General features: G+C 41.4%; 1 protein-coding gene across 1 annotated transcript in view; it reads right to left on the bottom strand.

Annotated features, from left to right (window-relative positions):
* Nucleotides 1-9,481, bottom strand: part of NPHP4 (nephrocystin 4) — a 284,183-nt gene extending 274,702 nt beyond the window's left edge. Inside the window, exon 1 of the mRNA XM_078611468.1 lies at nucleotides 9,293-9,481. Coding sequence (XP_078467594.1) covers nucleotides 9,293-9,463 — 171 coding nt within the window. The 5' untranslated portion in view covers nucleotides 9,464-9,481. The remainder of the gene's footprint in view (nucleotides 1-9,292) is intronic.
* Nucleotides 9,482-22,329: the final 12,848 nt, after the last annotated feature.

The raw sequence follows: 22,329 nt of genomic DNA on the forward strand, positions 1-22,329 counted from the left end.
ATGTTGGTTATATGCTTAAATAATGCTTATCCGCATGGCATTTAAAGTGGACAATGATTATAAATGGAAGAGCTAGCAATGCGGCGCTTACGCCATCCCAACCAGGGTACTGCAAGGTACAATATGTAGAAAAACAAGATAAAGAATCTCCACTTTTGGAGTTAACCATCGTTGGTTCATCACATTTAAAGCTGGCCTTCAATACAAGGGGAATCTCGTAACTATATACAGTTCCACGATTTTTTGACATATATTTCAAACACTAGATGTGTACAATCATTAACGTAATCATGAAGTGGCTTTTTTTAATTGGGCATAGTATGCCAACCTATTCGGACTATGATTCAAATAGAAATATCAAGCTCTCTTTGTAAATGGATAAAAGCTCGTAAAATACCAAGGTATAGGGCACGCTCAGACAAAATGACTTTTTAATCCATGCTGGAATGGTGACTTCATAATACAACAAAAACTTAAGATAATTATCCTCAGCCTGACAACCTATATTTCTTATTTTTAGTATTATTTTGAAGTTTATGGACTGTTACCTTACCTAATTTATGAAACTGTCCATGTGCACGATGGATTATCAGACTACTCTGTCTCCCAAACGCTGATGTTTGGCCCATAAAATAGATCCCAAGACAAGTTCAAATACCGTTTGACACGGTGTGCACAATTCAGCCAGCTTGCAGCGATCATAACACAGTGTGGTGGCAACAACCATAACCACCGCATTGCACACACACACACAAAGGGTACATTTACCAAAGTAAGAACCATTATTACTGGCAGGAAACATTTCATAAACACAACAGTAATTTTAAATGTTAAAATAGTAATTTAAAAACATGAAACATTCCAAACCCAGATGAGTAGTTTGCAATTACACGTTAATAATCTAGCGAGTAAACAGTTTTTTTGCGTAACTGACAATCAGTGCACTCAATGCCAAAGATAATTAACTGAATTCCCTTTTCATACGAGCAAGGGGGCCCTGTTCAGGTAATATTTATAATTGACATTTAAATGTATATCCTTTATTTCTATACCCAGATGCAGAGTCATTAACTTTTCTTGATTTATAATTTAACTTTTTGGTTTTAAAGCCTATCACATTTATCGGTGCAGTTCATATGTACATGAATTCCAGCAGGCAAATGTCCAACTTTAACAAAACATCTTTCTGGGCACTGCTACATTTTAACAAGTGCATGGGAAAAAGGAAAGTGAAAACATTCTTACAAATATCAGCAACTACTGCAATCATATATTTTATGAATAAGTAGCTTCGTGTCTCAAGAGCCTCGTACTTCTGTCAAGAGCACTGAGCGAACACGCTCACATTTTGCAATTAGAACAGGCTTCCAACTGTGATTAAACCTGGTTCTTACATGTAACAAATTTATGGTTTCAGCCAAGAGAGTATTTTGGTCAGGGTTCAGGTGACTGTGGCTGAAGGTGGTTCGTTGAATTTAAGATGATGGTTAGAAGCAGTATTTGGGTTCGGGCGACTGTGGCTGAAGGTGGTTCGTTGAAATTAAGATGATGGTTAGAGGCAGTATTTGGGTTCGGGCGACTGTGGCTGAAGGTGGTTCGTTAAGATGATGGTTAGAGGCAGTATTTGGGTTCGGGCGACTGTGGCTAAAGGTGGTTCGTTGAAATTAAGATGATGGTTAGAGGCAGTATTTGGGTTCGGGCGACTGTGGCTGAAGGTGGTTCGTTGAAATTAAGATGATGGTTAGAGGCAGTATTTGGGTTCGGGCGACTGTGGCTTTTACTTTTTCTATCTCAAACCCAGTGTCCACTTTGTGGACATTTGTGGACTTCCAATTATCCTTTCAGACACACTTTGGCAATGCCTGTGGCTCCCTAAGGGTCCGCTGACACCCGTTTGAAAAACCGGTGAGGTGGCCAGGAGATGCTAGTACAGTAATTGATTCTTGAATCTATCCATGCAGCGCTTTGAATGTTCCCCCACGTAAATATAAGCTTTCTCCAGTTACTTTGCTTACCTCCCACACGCCGCACACTAAATGGCAAAACGTCCCAATGTAGATCCTTCCTGAAATGGTGTTGAGATTCATCAAGGCGGTCATAGGTAAATAAAGGAAATCCTTATTTATTTACTTATTTACGATTACAACAACTGCATCAGCAACAACTGAGATAACCATGGCGATTTTTCCTTTGGAATTTTTAATTAAATTATGTACTTGCAACGATCTCAAGCGAGGACGAGAATCGGGTTCGTGCTGGCAAGGCATATACTCCCAACGTTTGAGTGATGTCTCAGAGCCACCCAGTCAACCCCTCGTTTCACTCTATTTGCTTGCGAGTGTCAAAATCTTGTCACTTAAAAACGTTGCGAGCAGCGAGATATTAAATAAATAAAAATACTAATCAGTCGGAAGAGGGAAGGGGGAAAGAAGGGTTGTAGAGATTTTTGCAGAGTTTGAGATGGTTTAGGCACACAGTCCAATCATCGTTTTCACTGGGATGAATTTGTTGTGCATAAGCACAGTCAATCCCCTTTAGAAGCTAAAAGCAACTGCAAGGTTAGCCTCTGGAAGTAAAATGTGCGTGCTTTTTTTAAAGATTAATGAATTCCCAGGATGCCATAGAATATTTGCTTATTAGCTTTATACAATAAAATATGGTTTTAGAATCAATGAATATATCAAATTAATAGTCGTTAAAATGTTTCGTATCGCATGGAATATGAACTGTTTAATATCAAATCACTGCGACAGTCATGCGAGAGATATAAAACATGAAGGGCTGTCACGATTAATATATATTATCAACAAAAAATAATGAGAATCTGTGTCGATTCTAATGAACCAGCCGGCCAATTACTCAGAATCATTCGTCAAGTATTTATCGTGCCACACAAACCTGCAACGGCAAAATTGTAAAATTATCTCCGATTGCTGCACAAACCAGCGCAAGGTGACGCCGCTCGAGTGATAAGGTGGAGGATTCAACACCAAGCTCAAATGATAGAATTATAGGTCCCATGTGGCTTGAGAGATAAAGTGACAGGTTCCACACATGGCTCAAATTGTAGGCTTCGTACCCATCCCACTCTCAACCCCATCTATATTTCAGCAAATCCATGCAAAGTGGTACTATGTCAGTGCATTCCGTAGTGAATTTAAAAGCAATCGATTCATGCCTGGTGACAGTGACAGCCATACATAAAATAAAGGGGCCCTTTAGATGCATGGGCCGGTCCTGTGACAGCACAAAAAGAGTTAAAGCGCAGGTGCTTAACAAGAGATCAGCAAGTGGCCTAGTATTTTTGATTCTAAAAATGCACAGCGCTCGACAATTAGTGTCGCTAGCTAAGGAACATTAGCTGTGATGTATGGTTTTATGGGCGGTTTTTGGCATTAACTCTACCCACCCCTATCCTATAGCCTCCCCACAGCCCAAAGTTAAACAGATTAATTAGGCACAAACACATATAGTGTTGTGCAGAAAGCCATTTACCTGACCAGAAGGCTGACCTTTACATTTTTTACACTTTCCCTGGTACAAATATTAGCCATTAACACATACGTAAAAAAATGTTTTAACAATCATGTGGGAATTTATGAACCAATTTAATATTTCCCCTGCATAAATGCATTACTTATAGTGAGAGAATGTGGGAAGCTTTTTAGAAAATACGTACCTGCATTTTTTGCTGCATTTCTAGTAAAATCAACAATGACAAAAAACTTTAATTAGTTTGTTCAAAAAGGTAATTATATATCAGACTGCCACCATAGCTTTGTGCTGCAATTTTAATAACTTTTCAAGTATGTAAAACCATAATGCTACATATTATAAATTAAAAAATTTAATTCCACCCAACAGTAATTCCACAAAATGTCAAAACTCAAGGTCATAAGTCGATATAATAAGCTATTATTTTTGCAATTGTAGTGCATGTAGAATCTATAAATGGTATATGTTGATGGGGGATAATCAATTTTTAATTCTATCCGTAAAATGCGACCACATGAATCTCACATGTATTCAGCACAAGACTCTCTGATAATTGATCAATTAATTTATCTCGACTTAATCTGCATCAATTCATCAATTAAAACCGATTGTTACACTCAAAAGCATCAAATAATGCGTAGAAGAATCAATTCTTTTAGATCTCTGTGCGTCACGTGGTAATTGGTTGACATGGTCCCCTGCAGTGACTATAGGCACTACATTCACAGTGAATATAAAACAAAATATCCATAACTTTTTTTTGTTAAATCACATAAATATAAATGTGTCGTTAAACCCACCACCACCACCCGACACAGCCAATCAGTAAAGCTTATCATGTAAACAAAATGCAAAGTCGTTACTAGTTCAAAACACCGGTGTGTTGGAGAGTAAACCCACAACATTCGAATACAACTTCTTGGTTCTTTCGGTAAAGTCACGTAGAAGGGAAATAATAAAAAAAAAACATAATCAAATAAAATTCTCACGACGTTTCGGCCACAACGCAAGCAGCCGTCCTCAGGTGAAGAACAGGGCTGTCGGAAAGACAGCGTCCGAATGAACACCACCAAGCTTGGCAGTGTATATTTAAGCTGGGTTAGCGGAAAAAAAAATTAGAGGAAAAAAAATTAGAGGAAAAAGAAATTCGAGTACAACGGTATGCCGGTAACTACAATCAGCTTTTCAGGCGACAGCCAGGACTGGGGAGAAATCCTGTTTCGGTCTCAGAGGGTTAAATGTGATTTCGTCACTTGTCAGCCAACCAGGTGCGAAGATCAGAAGGGGGGGGGAGGGCATGTTTTGTTTACGTGACAAAGCTTACTAATTGGCTGTGTCGGGTGGTGGCGCGTTTAACCACAGATTTATATTTACGCGATCTAACCCAAAAAACCTCCATTATGGTTAATATTGGTCGCGAAAGCGTGGTGGCGCGTTTAACCACGGATTTATATTTAAGCGATCTAACCCAAAAAACCTTTATTATGGTTAATATTGGTCGCGAAAGCGTGGTGGCGGGTTTAACGACAGATTTATATTTACACGATCTAACCCAAAAAACCTCTATTATGGTTAATATTGGTCGCGAAAGCGTGGTGGCGGGTTTAACGACAGATTAAAAAATTTACACGATCTAACCCAAAACACCTCTATTATGTTTCGATTTAAAGCTTTCGTGACTGCAGGGATTCATCTTCTTGGTTCTTTCGGTAAAGTCACGTAGAAGGGAAGTAATAAAATAATAAAAATAAAACATAATAAAACAATTCTCACGACGTTTCGGCCACAACGCAAGCAGCCATCCTCAGGCGCCTGAGGATGGCTGCTTGCGTTGTGGCCGAAACGTCGTGAGAATTGTTTTATTATGTTTTATTTTTATTATTTTATTACTTCCCTTCTACGTGACTTTACCGAAAGAACCAAGAAGACCTCTATTATGGTTAATATTGGTCGCGAAAGCGTGGTGGCGAGTTTAACGACGCATTTATGTTTACACAATCTAACCCAAAAAACCTCTATTATGGTTAATATTGGTTGCGAAAGCCTAATTCGTGTTAATCATGAGAGCTCTGGGAACAGAAGTGTCAACCTCGGACGGTGCATGGGGTTAAATGGCCTGCACCAAGCCTCAAAACTTTTTATTTAGTGTATAGACCCCCCCCCCCACTGCTGCCTTCAGAACTAATATTTTAAAGATTTGCTGTTGCTCTATCACCAAGGAGCAACGTGTGCAGCCACATGTGTAGAATCTCTACATGCCTCATCAATATTAATTATAAATACTTTTTTCCCCAGACATCTCTTGCAAATGAGATGGGTCTCCAATGGATCTGATCTGGTAAAGATATTTAACAAATTGAACAAACTACCTTCAACAAAAGAAAAAAAGATAATAAGCAAGCTTCCAAAATGTTTCCCAGCAGTTAATTGCAAGCTGGAGTGAAAATGTTGCGATTGACGGCAGTGAAGGACAATGTTTTATAAAAAAAAATTACATTATCGTCAATAGCATGATTATTTTTTTTTTACCAGGTAAAGCCCACTGAGCTATATAGCTCTTTTTCAGAAGCGACCTGGCCACAAATGATAGCTCAACGAAGTGGCTTTTGTGGAAATTTATCGCAGACAAATATTCAAACGCATGTTTCTAAAAATGGAGATAAAAACCGAAGGACCAGGATAAAAATCCACGCGAGCACGGGGAGTACATGCAAACTCCAAATATACAGGCGTCAGGGTCGGGATCAAACTCACGACCTCCTGTATACCAGGCGAGATAGCTTAAATTTCACCACCTCGGCGCAAACAATGCCTTAGAAGAAATAAACAACACAATAAGTAATGTTTTAACGTGCTAAGAAGAGGATCAATTTCCCAAAATGTCATCTGTGTATGTTTCTTTTAAGGCCAGTGTTATTTATGAATGTGTTAAGTTTTTTTTTGTTAATTGTGCTTGTGCACCACTGTCAACGCAGCATCACCAAATAATGTTAAAACACTTAAACCACAAATTGTTGTGAATGCAAGATAATGTTTACCTCCTAAATGTAAAACCACAATCACCACATCATCTTTCTTCAGCATATTCAAATACAAGCCCTCAAAAAGCACTTTATTTTTCCAACACCATGTCCCATTTACTTTAAATCTCCAGCAACAGGACCATGACCTTCAAATACGAGTCTCCATTCATTTCATTTGCAAGTAAAAATAGCCAACTGGTTTGCAGGACATGCCAGTCAATGAACCAAAAGTAATTTGCTGCATGAAAGGTTGGAAAAAAAAGGTTACAATCTCAAATATTACACCATAAACACTCTAAGGGCCAGTGAACATGCATTCATTTCCACATATTTTCGTATTACTTTTGAAAGTGCTTATTCATATTCCTGCATACTTCCACTCAGAGTATTTTAAAAGCTGAAGTCTATGTCTGCAAAGTTGGACAATACTATTTCTAGCCTTGAATTACGGTATATTATGCTTTTCGAACTGTTCATACTCGCTCATTTTCCAATGTTATCGTTGTAACAATAGTTCTGGCATTATAGTTTTGGAATTACAACGGTAAAGCTGCTGCACCCAACATAAAAATTTGCCTTGAGCAGGGCAATTTCAAGGATATTACGTACTGGGCCGAGTGATCAGCAGGGACAGACAGTTTTGCTGGCTTCCAGATTGTTGCGAGTAAAATCATGTGGCATTTGTACTGTCATGGAATGCACTGCACACACATCATTTTTTCCCTTCATCCTAATAAATGCATGGACAGCCAACATATATCAAGAAGCAAGCAGTAAAAACTACGAAACTGCTTACATGTTCCGAAAATTTATCTATGATTGAACGACCTGCTGGGAAACATACAGCATGATTTTGCTTTGCAAGCAACTTATTTTGTCTTTATAAAATCGAGGTAATGCGGCTTATCAAAAAACAGCTGCCAAATTCGTGTTTGAAAATGCCTGTTTCATAAATGTAAATGATCAGCATGTGTTTTTTCATTCAAAAAAGGTCATGTTTTAAAATATTGTTGTATTTGTAGTGTCAACATTGATGTCTATGCTGTTGTACCGTATATAGGATAAACCACCGAGCATACATATTTTGTTGTATCCTGAGAAAAATACACAGACATATCCATGTGCTTAGATGCAAATGCACAGCACAATAAAACCATATCAAAAGGATAACAAAGAACAAACAACTTCAAGCGAATATGACTTTGTGTCGTATCCAAGGTATGTTTTAGATGCTGTATATCCTTGCCAATACAGGAGATGAAGGTGATAGCATTACAAATATATAGAATCCATAGACCTACAAAGTGGTTGTTCCATTTGTCCTTAACCGTATTCTTTCTTGCATGGACGCTAGATTATTATTACTCGTCTCTCAAGTTAAAAACTAAAATAATGAACTACAAACAACGAAGAAGTTACTACCGTAATGTATACACTATTTGGTAAAACTGTTCATCAGCATGAGTAATAATTAAATAAACCCGAACATATTGACAACTGGAACGCAAGCTATGCTTGTACATAAGTAATCTGTAAAAAAAAATAGATATTAAACATTTCAAAAATCCATCAACATAAACTGAGCATATCATTATATAACGGTGCTGTATTAAAATACGGACTATTTGCCCATCGATACGATCCAATGACACGATTCTGGTGAAGATTCAATTCAACTTTCGATTATGTGTTTGTATGATGAAGACCGCTTGTGTTGCGATCGAAACGTCGTGGGTTTTTTGGTTTTATTATTTTCAATTTATGATTCATATTTTTTATTTTATTATTTTTATTATTTTTATCTACGTGACTTTACCGAAAGAACCAAGAATATGGCTCCTATATAAAGTTTGAGAGCGAGAAAAAATGCATTTTCCACACGCAGTCAAATTGTGGTAATGACGCTTGAAAATTTGAACAAAAGTTGAAACACCCCAAAGCATTAAGAGATGCACGTTTGGATTACACTTAAGGGACACACGAGTCAGGGCACAAAAGCAAATGAGACACAATGATCTGGTAAGGAAGAACTATTTGAACAGATGGTTAATGGACAAGACTTCTAACGGAATGCCACCAATGGGCAAACCGATGTCTGATATTTTCTATGGAGACTACATTATACTGTAGACCCACTGTTTTTGTTCATGTAAGACGGACTTACATGAATCTAAATCGACTGTGTATTGAATTGCAATGAGATCATATTCCTGTACGGTATCTCTTTAGCTGTTGCTTGACTGACATTCTATTTGCAAACAATGAGGTACAAGTGTGATGGTTAGCGCACTGAACTTGCCAACTCTGCCGGCGCGAGAATTTAAATGGTCACTTTTTTTCAAACATTGCTCTACCCTGTCCACCTAGCAGTATAACTCGGCACACCGCTGTTAATCGACAGATAACGTGTGGTGGGATAAAGTGTGGGTACTCCCACCTCTTTCCAAGACGTCTGACCAGCTTGAAAGAGTAGGCCAAATACGCTCTAGAGCGGCTTTATAGCGCTCATTCTGCTCGCAGTGGCGTATTTGAGATAGTCTTAAAAATGCGAAAACAAGCAAAAACCGTACATTTGGCGTCATGACAACACGTTATTGCTTAATTCAGACAATAATTAACATGAGTTAATTTTGAGTGAATACATCTGTATGTTAAACAGTGGTCTGCAAAGAGCGCGTCAGCCCTGCAGCTGAAGGCGCGACCTCTCCGGCCGAACCCTAAGACAAGACCGTAAGGCTGCCACTAAGGCCTAGCAAAACAGCCCGTCTTCTTACCGGCTTTGCAACGCTTTCGGCTAGGCTCAGGAGCAGCCGATAAGCCGCTGGTTCCTCGTCAAAGTTGTGCTTCAGCCTCTGCGGATGCGGAGGCACGGGCGCATATTTTTCAAACATTTTCCGCCACAAATTCGGGAAAGTCTCGGTCCCATCGCTCGTGGGCGCCGCCATGGTTGTTGGTGCGCGCGACTCCCGGCGGACGCTACCATCGCCAACAAATGGAGGTGCTTTTCCGATAATCCAATTTATTAAATGATAAAAGTCTACTTAAGGTATGTGTCTTTAATAAAAACTAACACGGTGTAAATATTTTAATAATATTTCAATCAACGTTATGTACTTTTAAGTGGTGAAATGTATATTGTCTGCCGTACTATAATTACGATCACCCCTATTGCGCACATTTGAACTCAACCGTTACCATGGTAATAGATGAGCGTGTACTATTCTTAGGTTTCAAACTAAATTATCAGGTAACTGTTACTGCTCTAAAGCTCTGCTTTCGTAAATCTAAAACGTATACTGCATCATTTCAACCACTTCATTTGGATTGGTTTGACCTTCATACTGGATTTATTCACATGGGTTGTGTTTTTGGCAAGCATTTGATTCACAATTGGAAGACTAAGTTAAAAGGGACAGATTTGGGAAGGAGGCATTATTGCCTGCTTATTTATTTTTTTGCAAATATTCTCAACGACACTCGTGTTTATTTTGTGCAATGTATTATTCATTGTTTGTGTTGAACTAGGACATACATATGTAACACAGGGTCTTTGCCAATAACATCTGGCATTTAACCAGCATTGGTTCAAGCAAGCCTGACTGCTGATGAGACACTTTATGTCAAAACTGGTCCAGAATTTATTTGTATTAAACAAACGCTGTTGAAATTATTCTCACTCCCAAAAAGGCCGTGTGCATGGCTGATGGAATGTGTAAAATACTTTATAGCGAGAGACATGTGTTTGGTGTTAAAGATTGATTGAAGATTCTACGGTATAAATCTGTAATGAATGTTAATAACAGACAGTGATGTTGCTGAGTGTCTTCCTTACGTCACCTGGACACAGTTGCCTATGTCGCTGCCCTTGAAATCCACAAGGCCGTTTGAGGTAGCTGCCCTTATAAATCGACGGGCACTTCTGCAGCCTCAATACTTTATTTCGAATTTATTTTGACGGTAATCCTAATGGAATAAAAATCTCAGATTGGACAACCGACGTCTCTCTCCTTTTCATACAACGGTGTGTCACCGTCCTCGCCGCTCTACAATGTCAAAGGGTTCCTTGATATTCGCAATAAAACATACGGTACTAAGGCGCAATCTACAATAAATAACAAAGGTCAGTGCCGGATTATCGTAGTAGCAAAAGTATCATATGCTACGGGCCCGAACTTTCAAGGGCCCCGCACTGAATGCTTTCAAGCTATTAATTCTGGTTCAGTGATTCTGCACTTGCTCTATTACTATAGTACTATACCGCTTTCAACTTTTATGAACGACTGGGTGTTTAAGGTTAGCAATTTGTTGTATTATCTGGCTGTATAGCAAATTAAAAAATACTATTTACTTTGCAAGTAAAAAATGTACGTGTTTTTTTTATTTAAGGCCCCATACTAACATATGCTACAGCCCCGCACTAGCTTAATCCGCCACTGACAAAGGTGCAAGTGTAAGGTTAAGTGTCAAGGCCAAATAGCCGATGCACTCCAGATGCAGTGAAACTATATTTTCCCTTTTACATACCAGTCCTACTATCCAACCCCCGAATTTATTATGTGGACCGTACGTATGTAATGTACTAATTCACAGACACTAGTAGGAGGACCTCTCTCTCGTTTATTCCGGCCTTCACAGCCATAGGGGATAACTACATACCGGGTCAGGACAGCCAACATGCTTCCAGACCCACAGCTCGAAGAGGCAAAATTCCGACGACAGCAGCACGACGAGTTCCACTCCAGATGACAGCAGCCCCGACTGTGATTCGAAGCTCGCCTTTTATCCTTCCCAGCGTGGCCAGGCTCCGCCCTCGACCCCGCACCCTTCTAAATCCCCCAGAAGGCTCCGGGCTTCGCCCACGGGTCCAACTGGTATAACGGGCTGCTACCCCCAATCCCATTCTCTACCAGTCCCCAGCACTATGCGCTCCAGTGACTCATTCTATGTCACTACACTTACATCCTACTCTCTGGTTCTTTTGGTAAAGTCACATAGGTAGAAAAATTAAATAAATTATAATAAATTATAATAATAACGTACATCCTATATTCACACACAATTCTTCCTATTCATAATATTACTGCATCTGTTTTTGTCCACTCTTTTGCGAGCGGATAAAATTAAGTTAATGTATTTTTGTGTGGATAAGGGCACTTCATATGGTCCGTCCGCTAATAGCACAAATGAGATGATTAAATAAAACATTCGGAGGAATTACATATATGTTCTGTGTGCTTGTTTCATCTTCATTGTGGATTGTTTAATCATCTAGACAGTGTCATTGGCGATCACTGAATTCACATTTGGAATGCAGGTTAAATTCCAAAGCAGAATATTGTATTTATACTCGAGGAATCGGATGGGCTATAAACCTCTTTTTCACAGATGTCCAGAGGTTGCACATTATCTCTTGGATTCATAAAATAGGTACTAATTTGTGGAAAGTCAGCCCGCTACCGGCTCAGGGTAACCAACAGAGATAAACACTTCTCTACGATAAATTACTACTGCACTGTGTACCCCTTGTACCTTTAAAGTCCCGTAGGAAGAGTAATCAGTCAAGTAAAGCACTTCTACCCTAAGCTATATATCTACCCGCCCCCTATGAGAACACACGCTGCTACGTGTAGCGTGGATACCCGAAAGTAGCTACCTCTTCCTCCCTATCTTCTTTTTATTGACATTTTGGTCCTCCTCTAATTTCCAATTCTTCGCCCCTGTGTATCAGGACCATGTCTGAAATAAACTTAACCTAACAATTTGCAGTGAAAACAATGTTTTTTTTTAAAAATAGGGCCAATGTATGTGTGTATATATGTTGAACTTATTTTGCACTGCACGTAGCCAACCATGCTAATCGGATGTGCAGGGGAAGGACAACGAACTTAACAAAAATCAGTTCTGAAGAAATTCCTTTTCAATCCTAATATCGAAAGGAAGAACGTTTCAGACGGCAGCAGAAGCACATCTGAAAGCACGCGATACAGTGGCCGTCTTTGTTCTATGGTTAGTCAAAAGCCCCTGTGATGATGACCGGAGTTTGCAAAATGGTTTATGCTTCTTGATTAATGAAGCTTTGCTACACTACAGAGACAAACGCCTGCATTGAACATCAAGCTATGGATGTTCAAGGTACTTACTACACAATAGGTGGCATGAGTTTGCGTGTTATGGTTATGTGGGGAGCGGTAGTGTAGCGGTTAGCGCGCTGTGCTCCAAACCTGGCGATACAGGTTCGATTACCGTTCACGGCCAACACCAGTGACGATTACCTGAACCGGTCCTGGGCCTTCTCTAGGTCGACTCAGCCTCAAATGAGTACCTGGTGCGATGTGTAAATATTGCCACTAGCGAGACAAAGGCGTGGTGTTGGCCACCCACCCCCTGGTGTTATTTGCCAGCCTTCATAGGTGCTCGCTAGCAGCACTTGCCCCAACAGTTTGTTAAGGCTATATGGGGGATATTTGTATTTGACTTTGTCATATATTTATGTCCAAGTAAAGCAATGATGTGCCTTTGCAGCTAACCAAGCACTAAAATTCTCATTAATGCTAATCACGTTATTTATCATTTGCAGCCATGGGAGCCCGTTGCTTACGTGTGTACGTGATATCTGTAAATGTGACGGGAGGCCGTGTTCTATTCGCCCCTGCGTGGCCAGCGTGAGGATGTAAAAGCTGGCGGGGTCTGTTAGCACCTTTGGTGGCTGCTCAAAGTTCACCCGTGAACGACGCCAGCCTCTATCGTTCTCCTGCTCCCATCGGCCCAAACGAGCCTCCCGATGGCACGTCGTCTTGATCCAAAGTTAAGAAGGCCCCTTTTGGAATGAACAAACATAAATTTAATAATTTTATTTTTATAAAAAAAAATCTTTCGGTAAAGTCACGTAGGTAAAAAATGAAATTAAAATTAATAAAAAAATAAGTCAATAAAATCACGACGTTTCGGAGGCAACACAAGTCTCTGTCATCAGGTGAGACCGTCACAGCCAGATTTGCTGCAGCAAATCTATTGATGCCATCTAACCCAAAATTGCTGCAGCAAATCTGGCTGTGATTTTATTGTTTTATTTTTTATTAATTTTAATTTCATTTTTTACCTACGTGACTTTACCGAAAGAACTAAGAGTATGAATCCTTGCAGTCACGAAAGCTTCAAATCTAGAATTAAGAGTATGAATCCTTGCAGTCACGAAAGCTTCAAATCTAGAAACATAAATTGTTTTGAGGTTTGATGGTGCCGAACAACACGCAGAGGTTTCGATCAAATTTCAACCCGAATATTAAAAAGCGATCTACCCGAACGTGTTTAGGACAGGTGGGTAGAATGGTGGGTGCCCTTCACCGCTTCTCGATGCACAATAAAACCTTCGCCCACGTCTCCACACACCTCCACGACTTCGAATTTAATGATGCCACCCCTGCATCAAAGAACAATTCCCCCTGGTCATAAAACAAGTCATTAACATCAAACGTATCGTCTTTCTCGTTGCTCAAAACTTGACGTATCTATATATAAAAAGGGAAATTCATAGCACAGAAACAAATACATAGAGAGGGCACTGTGTATTGTTACAAGGCTCTCCGACTGCACTACGGGGTGGAATGTCTATTTTTTTGTGAACAAATGACATTTCCCCCGCTACCGTTACGATGGCCTGCGTCTGTGTGTGAGGTCATTGTCACGGTGTATAGGAGGAGCAGTGGCAAATAGACACCCACCACGATGTCGATCAAATGTATTCGGGTGACGCTTCTGCATTTACAATGGTGCACACAAGCACATTTAACAAAAATAAAGAACGCATTTTTTCATATATATAATAGAGCATTTGTTTATGGTTATATGGCATCAATATAAATGTGTCATTAAACCCGCCACCACCCGACACAGCCAATTATTAAGGTTTGTCACGTAAACGAAAGATGCTAATTAGTTATTAGTTCAGCACACTGGTGTGTTGGAGAGTAAACCCACCACAACATTTACAATTCGAGTGCCGTGCCGTTTCGCCGGTAATTACAACAACCAGCATCATCAGGCGACAACCAGAATTGTGGAGAATTTCCTCCTGTTTCTCAAATAGACGGGGTAAATGTGATGTCGTCATCTGTGAGCCAACCAGGTACGAAGACCAGATGGGGGTTAATGTAGTTATAAATTACAATGGATATCCATTATTAACGCATTTAAATTAATGTCTGCAAAAATTCCCTTGATTTACAGTAGTTTTCCTGCCACAGTAATAGGTAAATGTCTCGACTGGCTCAAGACTACTCTTTGGTTTTTTCGGTAAAGTCACGTAGGTAAAACAATTAATAAAATAAATGAAAACAACTAAGTTAAATCACGACGTTTCGGAGGCAACACAAGCCTCCCTCATTAGGTGTAAAAAGGCACAGCAAAATAACCGTAGCGAAAGTTATTTGTGATGAGGCATTGTTACATAGGGTAAGAGGAGGGGGAGGAGCCAAGGAGGACAGGCGCAGGATGGGGGGAGCCAGGATGAGGGAGGCTTGTGTTGCCTCCGAAACGCCGTGATTTAACTTAGTTGTTTTCATTTATTTTATTAATTGTTTTACCTACGTGACTTTACCGAAAAAAGCAAAGAGTATGTATCATTGCAGTCACGAAAGCTTCAAATATAGAATGAATGGCTCAAGACTGCCAAAGTCAAGAGCCGAACGGCTCACAGGGTAAATCCTAATAAATGAAACTGAAACAATTGAAGATGAGTACTGCTCAGCGCTAGTTTACGCACGGTGACACTGACTGGAATGTCGTTTCCGTCACGTTCGTCAATCAGAGTTCGTCAATCGTCTGTATGCAGCCACAAGAGTGTACAAAAATGTCGAATTATAAAGTGTCCAAATGCAATGCATTTCAGGAGTGGGCAGGAGGGATTTTACTGCTAAGCAGATGTGAAAGTTTGGGTAAGAAATGCACAGGAGGAGTAAGAGAAAAGTGCCTCTGTTCTGAATACTGGTTTTACATTAAATTATTAACTTACACAGGTACAACGTACTGCAAATGCGTATGCCACGCTACTCTAAGCATCGTCATCATTAATTTGGGCACTGTCTGAGACAGACACATGACAGAAGGCTAACGCCATTGGAACCTCATTTGCCAGTAAAAAATATGATAATAGTTTTTTTTACCCTTCTATCTGGCAACAAAACTGACACCTTTTGGCGTCATCTGGTCCAACCCATGTGAGACTAGGCTCTAAGGAAAGCTGTCTCGGGTGTGGACCAATCAACTTCAAGGACAGTGCATACATTATCAGAGTTATGTTTTTTGTTTGCATTATGACTGTAGGTATTGTGGTAAATGCAAACATGACTCTAGGGAACAGAAGCAGAGGTCGGTTGTAAGCGTCATGCCAATGCAGTCATGTTGAGATGCTTATTTCAAATCAAAGCTAAAGCCCCTGGAGGTTAAGCCACGTTTCCTCATATAGAGAGTTGATTGCATGCAAAGAATCCATCCTGTAAATATGAAAATTAAAATAATTATCGTCATCGTTTCCCTTGCCTGTAACATCAGCAGTTTGCAGTATTGATTCAAGCAAGCCTGGCTTTGCTGATGAGACACTGTATGATAAAACCGGTACAGAGTTTGCATGACTTGAAATCAATGCTGCTGAAATAAAGTACTTCCAGAAAGCCATGCAGCTGATAGGTTGTATAAGAAATACTTTCGTTTTTGTCAAGAGAAGTACACATGAAGGGGACATTGTCCGTTTATTTATTGCCTTATGCAAATATGGCGTTAATAAAATTTTGCCCAAAGCAAAGGACACACGGTGATATTATGAATGCAGATATTACTATAACAGTATTCATCTTATTTTGTCTTACTTTATATGATTTGTCAGTAAATTTCAAAGAACGAATTTTTTACAAATAAAACTATTTTTAACTAAACTATTTTATTTTACCAGGTAAGGCCCACTGAGCTGTATAGCTCTTTTCCAGAAGCGACCTGGCCACAAATGAGAACTCAACAAAGTGGCTTATCATGTGGAAATTTATAGCAGCCAAATACTCTAAACGCATGTTTTTAAAATGTGGAGGAAAAAACCAGAGGACCTGGAGAAAAATCGGCTCGACCACGGGGAGAGAAACATGCAAACCCCAAATATAAAGGCGTCAGCGTCAGGGTCCAACCCATAACCTCCTGCACACGAGGCGAGGAAGATATCATCTCGCCACCATTGTGGCTAAGGCAGGCAGGGGGCGATCTGAGGCAAACACATTGCAGTGAAATGACAACGAGCGTAGAAAATTACCTATTATTGAGCTGTGGTATAAGCATCCCCAATGAGACATCACAAGTGTGAGCTGCTGCACTTTTAAAAGTCGTCCTGCTAGAAGGTATTGTTTTGATTCTACTTGTTGTGCACAGGATATGTTATTAACTCATGATTTGCAATTTTGAGTCTTAAAAAAAAAGACTCAAAATTATTTGAAGAGGAACGTTGAAAACAGTAACTCGGTAACCCATGAACAGATTGTCATATCAACAAGATAAAATGCGTAATTAACAGCGAAGCAAGCTTCATTTTCATATTTTCATCTTCACGGACAGCTCAGTCTCAGATAAGCGGTGCTCAATTTATGCAATTGTCACTTTAGTAACTTGGCAGCCATTCTCCCCTTCTCCATGAGTGACATAAAAAAAACTGTAAATTATACCATAAGCTGTAAATTGAGCCGCTTATTGTACGGTTTATGACTCTTTCAAGTGGGTTGAATTAAGGCGGAACTCTCCTGCCCTTTTTCCCCTTCACGGGTCCTCGTGGTTGTTAGAAGGCAGCCGGATAAGTAAGCCGCTGCAGCCACACTGCTTTGATTTGAGAAGCCTTCTTTGCAAGGCTCGTTGTCTCACGTGCCAATCAGCCAGCTCGCCTGGTGAGTCAGCGTTAAATAATGACGACACGGAGGGGCATAACAATTAAAACACACAATTTTTTAACTTGCATAGTAAAGTAATTGTATTTTTTCATTTGCTATACAGCCAGATAATACGACAAATCGCTAACTTTGAACACCCAGTCGTTCATAAAAGTTGAAGGTAGTATAGTACTGTAGTAATAGAGCAAGTGCAGAATCACTGAACCGGAATTGATAGCTTGAACACATTTAGCGAGGGGCCCTTGAAAGTGCGGGTCCCGTAGCTACATATGTAGCTACTTGTGCTACTCGGATAATCTGGCACTGGTCCTCACCCTCGCTTTAATATTCAGTCTCACTTGATCCCGAATCCCAAATCGGATTCGCCGACACTGTCTACATGTGCGAGCCGTTACCCGTACGCAGTTCCACACACACACACGCACTTTTAAACGTGTTTCCGTTATTTCTCCGCTACATTTTTTCAGCGTGCTTTTGGCGTGTGTGGGTGGGTCTCTTCCCAAATGAGCAATCAGCCAGAATTTTAATCAAAGGTCCAGCTTTGTGCAGCCAAGCGTTATAGATTAAGCCGCTTCAAATAGCGTTCTATTCAATTGATAAATCAATCGAGTCCAATGTGTGTGTATGTGTTTGAACAAATTCGTAACTTTACAATGCTTTGGATTTTTTTTTTTACAATATTCGCCACGTAATTCTTCATCACGTATAGAGAACAGCATCGATGAGTCTCGTGGCAATTGTCCGGGAGGGTGCTGCTTGGTGACTTGTCGGACACGTTTTGTTGTTGAGCTTTGTGACATTCGGGGAGCAAATGAAGGTGGGTGGGTCCCTGGAGAAACCCCCCTGCATGAGGAGATAGTGGCCTAAAGGTTATGGGGCCGTCCATAAATGACGTCATGCGATTTTGGACGATTTTTGACCCCCCCCCCCCTCGTCACACGGCGTCACAAAAAGTCAGACCCCCCCCTCAAATATGACGTCACAAAGCCCTGCCCCCCACCCCCCCCAAAATAAAACATACTTCAAATCGCTTTAAACTATTGTCATTGTAGTGCGTATTTAATGTGGCGCTGCACTCTGATGTTGTAGGAGAAAACATTCATTAAAAGTCTATTTAATTAAGTAGAACGCGTTGTCTATATTTATTTAAAGTTGCGCATTTTGATGTGACGTCACATTTCTCACCCCCCCCCCTCGTCACACATCGTCACGAATTTCTGACCCTCCACCCCCGCCCCAGGTGCGTGACGTCATTTATGGACGGCACCTAATTGCTCGTGGATTAGCAACCCGCTTGCTATCGTGCAAATGTGTTTGTGCGTTTACACTGTTGAAACATATCTGACGGTTGTTGTCAAGCGGGGTCCAACTCATTGTTTTGGCCTCCAAAGGTGGGTCAAGGCACCCCCTTTGTACCCACGCTTGTGACGGATACTGGAGTGCGCGTGTTTATAGTTCATGATGTCAACAACATGTACAATCTGTGGTGGATTTGCTCTCCAACACACCGGTGTTGCCGTACGAGCAAAGCATTGGAATGTCCTGTTCACGTGACAAACCTTACTAATTGGCTGCGTCGGGTGGTGGCGGATTTAACGACGCATTTATATTTACGCGATCTAAGCCAACAACAACAAAACATTTCGATTTAAAGCTTTCGTGACTGCAGGGATTCATCTTCTTGGTTCTTTCGGTAAAGTCACGTAGAAGGGAAGTAATAAAATAATAAAAATTAAAACATAATAAAATAAGCAAGCAGCCTTCATCAGGTGAAGAATGCTTCACCTGAGGACGGCTGCTTGCGTTGTGGCCGAAACGTCGTGAGAATTATTTTATTGTTTTATTTTTATTATTGTATTACTTCCCTTCTACGTGACTTTACCGAAAGAACCAAGAAAACAAAAAAAACCAATCTATATTATGGATAATATTGATCGCGAAAAGCGTTTTACATGTTAAATTGACGGGGGGGGGGGCAGGGGAAGCCCAGCTGCCGTTGCGACCGCTTGGTGTTCGACCGACACTTGATGCAACTCTTCCAACCGCAGCCCGTGGCCTCGTCTCCAGGGAAGAAGTATCGATAACGACGGCCGCGATAATTAAATCTGGAACGAGCGCACGCACGCACGCACGCGCGCGCACTTTCCGCTCCCACCAGCGCGCACTTGACGTCCGCTTTAAGGCAGAGGAGGTCCATTAATAAATTATTCAGCGTCCGAGGGCACCTGCCGTTCGTCACTTGGCGCTGTGTAAATATTTTAAGTCGGTCGTTTTTTTTTTGTATATAACTCGCCAAGGATTGCGTCGGTGCCGGCGAGCGCGTCCTCGTCTTGTGGGTGACCGTGGCGGGGGTGCAACTTCCGAGTTCGATTCCCGCTGAAGGCCACCAACGCCGGCGACGGTGATCTGAACCTCCCTCTAGGTAGACTCAGCCACAAATGAGTACCTGGTTCGGTGTGTAGTAAACATCGCCGCTGGGGAGAAAAAAGCGGCCCGGGCGTGGTGCTGGCCACCCACTCCCACGTGTGCCGTGCCGGCCTTCAAAGGTGCTCGCTAACAGCACTTGCCCCAACAGTCTGTTAAGGCTATACGGGGGATATTTGTCTTTGCCCGTGGGTGTCCAGACACCACACCTCCCAGAATGTTTGGATATGGCTAAGGGATGGCCATAAAAGTTAACATGGTGGTACAGCAATACCCTGATTCTTACGTCGTTTTGCAAATTCGTCATCACTTTATTACTAACAATCACGTCGTCTTAACCCACACTTACGTCGCTGACGGCATCGTCCGTCGTTTCTCGTATCCGTCGCCTCTCAGCCTTCGCCTCCACCGACCTGCGCTGGAGGTCGCTTTGGAACGACGTCGTTTCGATATTCGTCGTCGCACCTTTCCCACCCGGTCAAGGTTCGTGTCGGGCGCAGGTGGCCTCATTGATCGATGGAGTACGAAGAACAAGCGGTGAAGCTCCAGTGCCGAGCACCCTCCAGGCCAGCTTTGTTGAGAAGAAGCAAGGACCACATGCGCCCATCTGTTGTAGCGGAAGCGCCGATTAAGCCACCGCCATCACATCGCGGTCTAAACTAAAACTAAAAGCGTTTGTTTTTGTTTTTTACAGATAGAAGAACTCGGAGGCGCAAGGAGGAGGAAACGCAGAGAAGCAGGAAGGCAACAACAGCAGCAGCAGCAGCCAGGCGGTGAGCCGGAGAAAACCCACGCGTGCGAGGGGGAAACGCTCTATCCCATACAAACTGAACAGGTGGGGGTCACATTTTTGCCGTTCCGCCTTCTCCTGGCGAGCAAGGGTATGGGCACCTCCACGACGCCCATTGGAAGGGAGTTGCATAAAGTTTGTGCGGTGATCCGCCAACCCTCGCTGCTGCCTCTTCAGCGCTGGATTACAAGCCACGTGCAGCAGTATAGCCACCACCACAAAGAGGTGACTGTAATACATACCGTTTTAAAACTATTTTAACTTTTTATTTTTGCCAAGTAAGGCCCAATGAGCTATATAGTTATATTCTTAGGTTTTTTTCGGTAAAGTCACGTAGGTAAAAAATTTTAATTAATAAAAGTAAAATAAAATAAAAATCACGACGTTTCGGAGGCAACACAAGCTTGATACAGCTATCGTGCTGTGACGGTTCCACATGAAGACGGAGGCTTGTGTTGCCTCCGAAACGTCGTGATTTTTATTTTACTTTTATTAATTTTAATTTTTTACTTACGTGACTTTACCGAAAAAAACCTAAGAATATGAATCCTTGCAGTCACGAAAGCTTCAAATCTAGAACTATATAGTTATTTTTTTCAGAAGTGACGTCGCCAACAAACGATAGCTCAACGAAGTGGCTTATCAACGTGGAAATGTATGGCGGCCAAATTGCTCTGAACGCGTGATGTTTATTCTAAATGTGCAGGGGGAAACACCGGAGGACTGCAAATATCCAAGCGTCAGGGTCGGGATCGGGATCGGACCCACGACGTCCTCCATGCCAGGCGAGGGAGTTAGCATCTCGCCACCGGAAATTTGATAGGTGGGAGGCGCGGAGTGGTGCATCGATGCTTTGATGCGTGCGTGAGAATCAATGGCACAGGGCGATGGAGCGGAGCGCCGAGTGGAACTGACAAAGTGAACTCACGTCCCGGCTCATTACGGATGCAATAGAGTCTCTTACCCTTGGTGGTGTTAGAAGGGAATACCGAAGTGGGCACAGCCGGTCACAGATAACAACGTCGTGGTCGAGCAAAGGTATTTCACTCCTCTTGTTGTCATTCCCAACGTGAAGCTGTGACCACGAGTGCGCATCGTCGATACCGGTCATGTGGAAGCTCATGGTAAGTCTGTAAAACTGTGGCCCAAGAAAAAAACATATAAAAATACTCTTATGAACTCATATCTGTCAACGCCTTATCAGTACCTATCTTGTTACAGACCAAATCAGACCTTATTGGTCACCCCTGGTGCCCTTATACATCTCAACGTTCATCCTACAAAGTCCCATCACAAGGGAGAAACTGAAGCAAATGTACAATTTAAATGTTTATGCCCCCATTGAAACGGCTATAGGCCGTATGGACCTGAAAACTCAATTTCCCTGTACAAGAATACGGGTTAACCCCTATAGATTGACAAGTATGGTGTAGTGTATAGTAGTGTATAGTGTAGTGTAGTAGTGTCTAGTAATGTAGTGTATCGTAGTGTAGTGTATAGTGTAGCGTATAGTAGTGTATAGGAAAACGTATGGGTTGACAGCATTGCGAACTTTTGTAGATAACTTACATTTGTCGTCATGTTCGAAGGGGGGGAGGATTCTCTTCCCACCGTTTTGGGACAGTGAGGCGGTGCTACACAGGGCACGAGTCGGAGTGAGATCGTGCTTCGTGGCTGT

Source organism: Lampetra planeri, chromosome 36, assembly GCF_965212315.1.
Source record: "Lampetra planeri chromosome 36, kcLamPlan1.2.h2, whole genome shotgun sequence".
Lineage (NCBI taxonomy): Eukaryota > Metazoa > Chordata > Hyperoartia > Petromyzontiformes > Petromyzontidae > Lampetra > Lampetra planeri.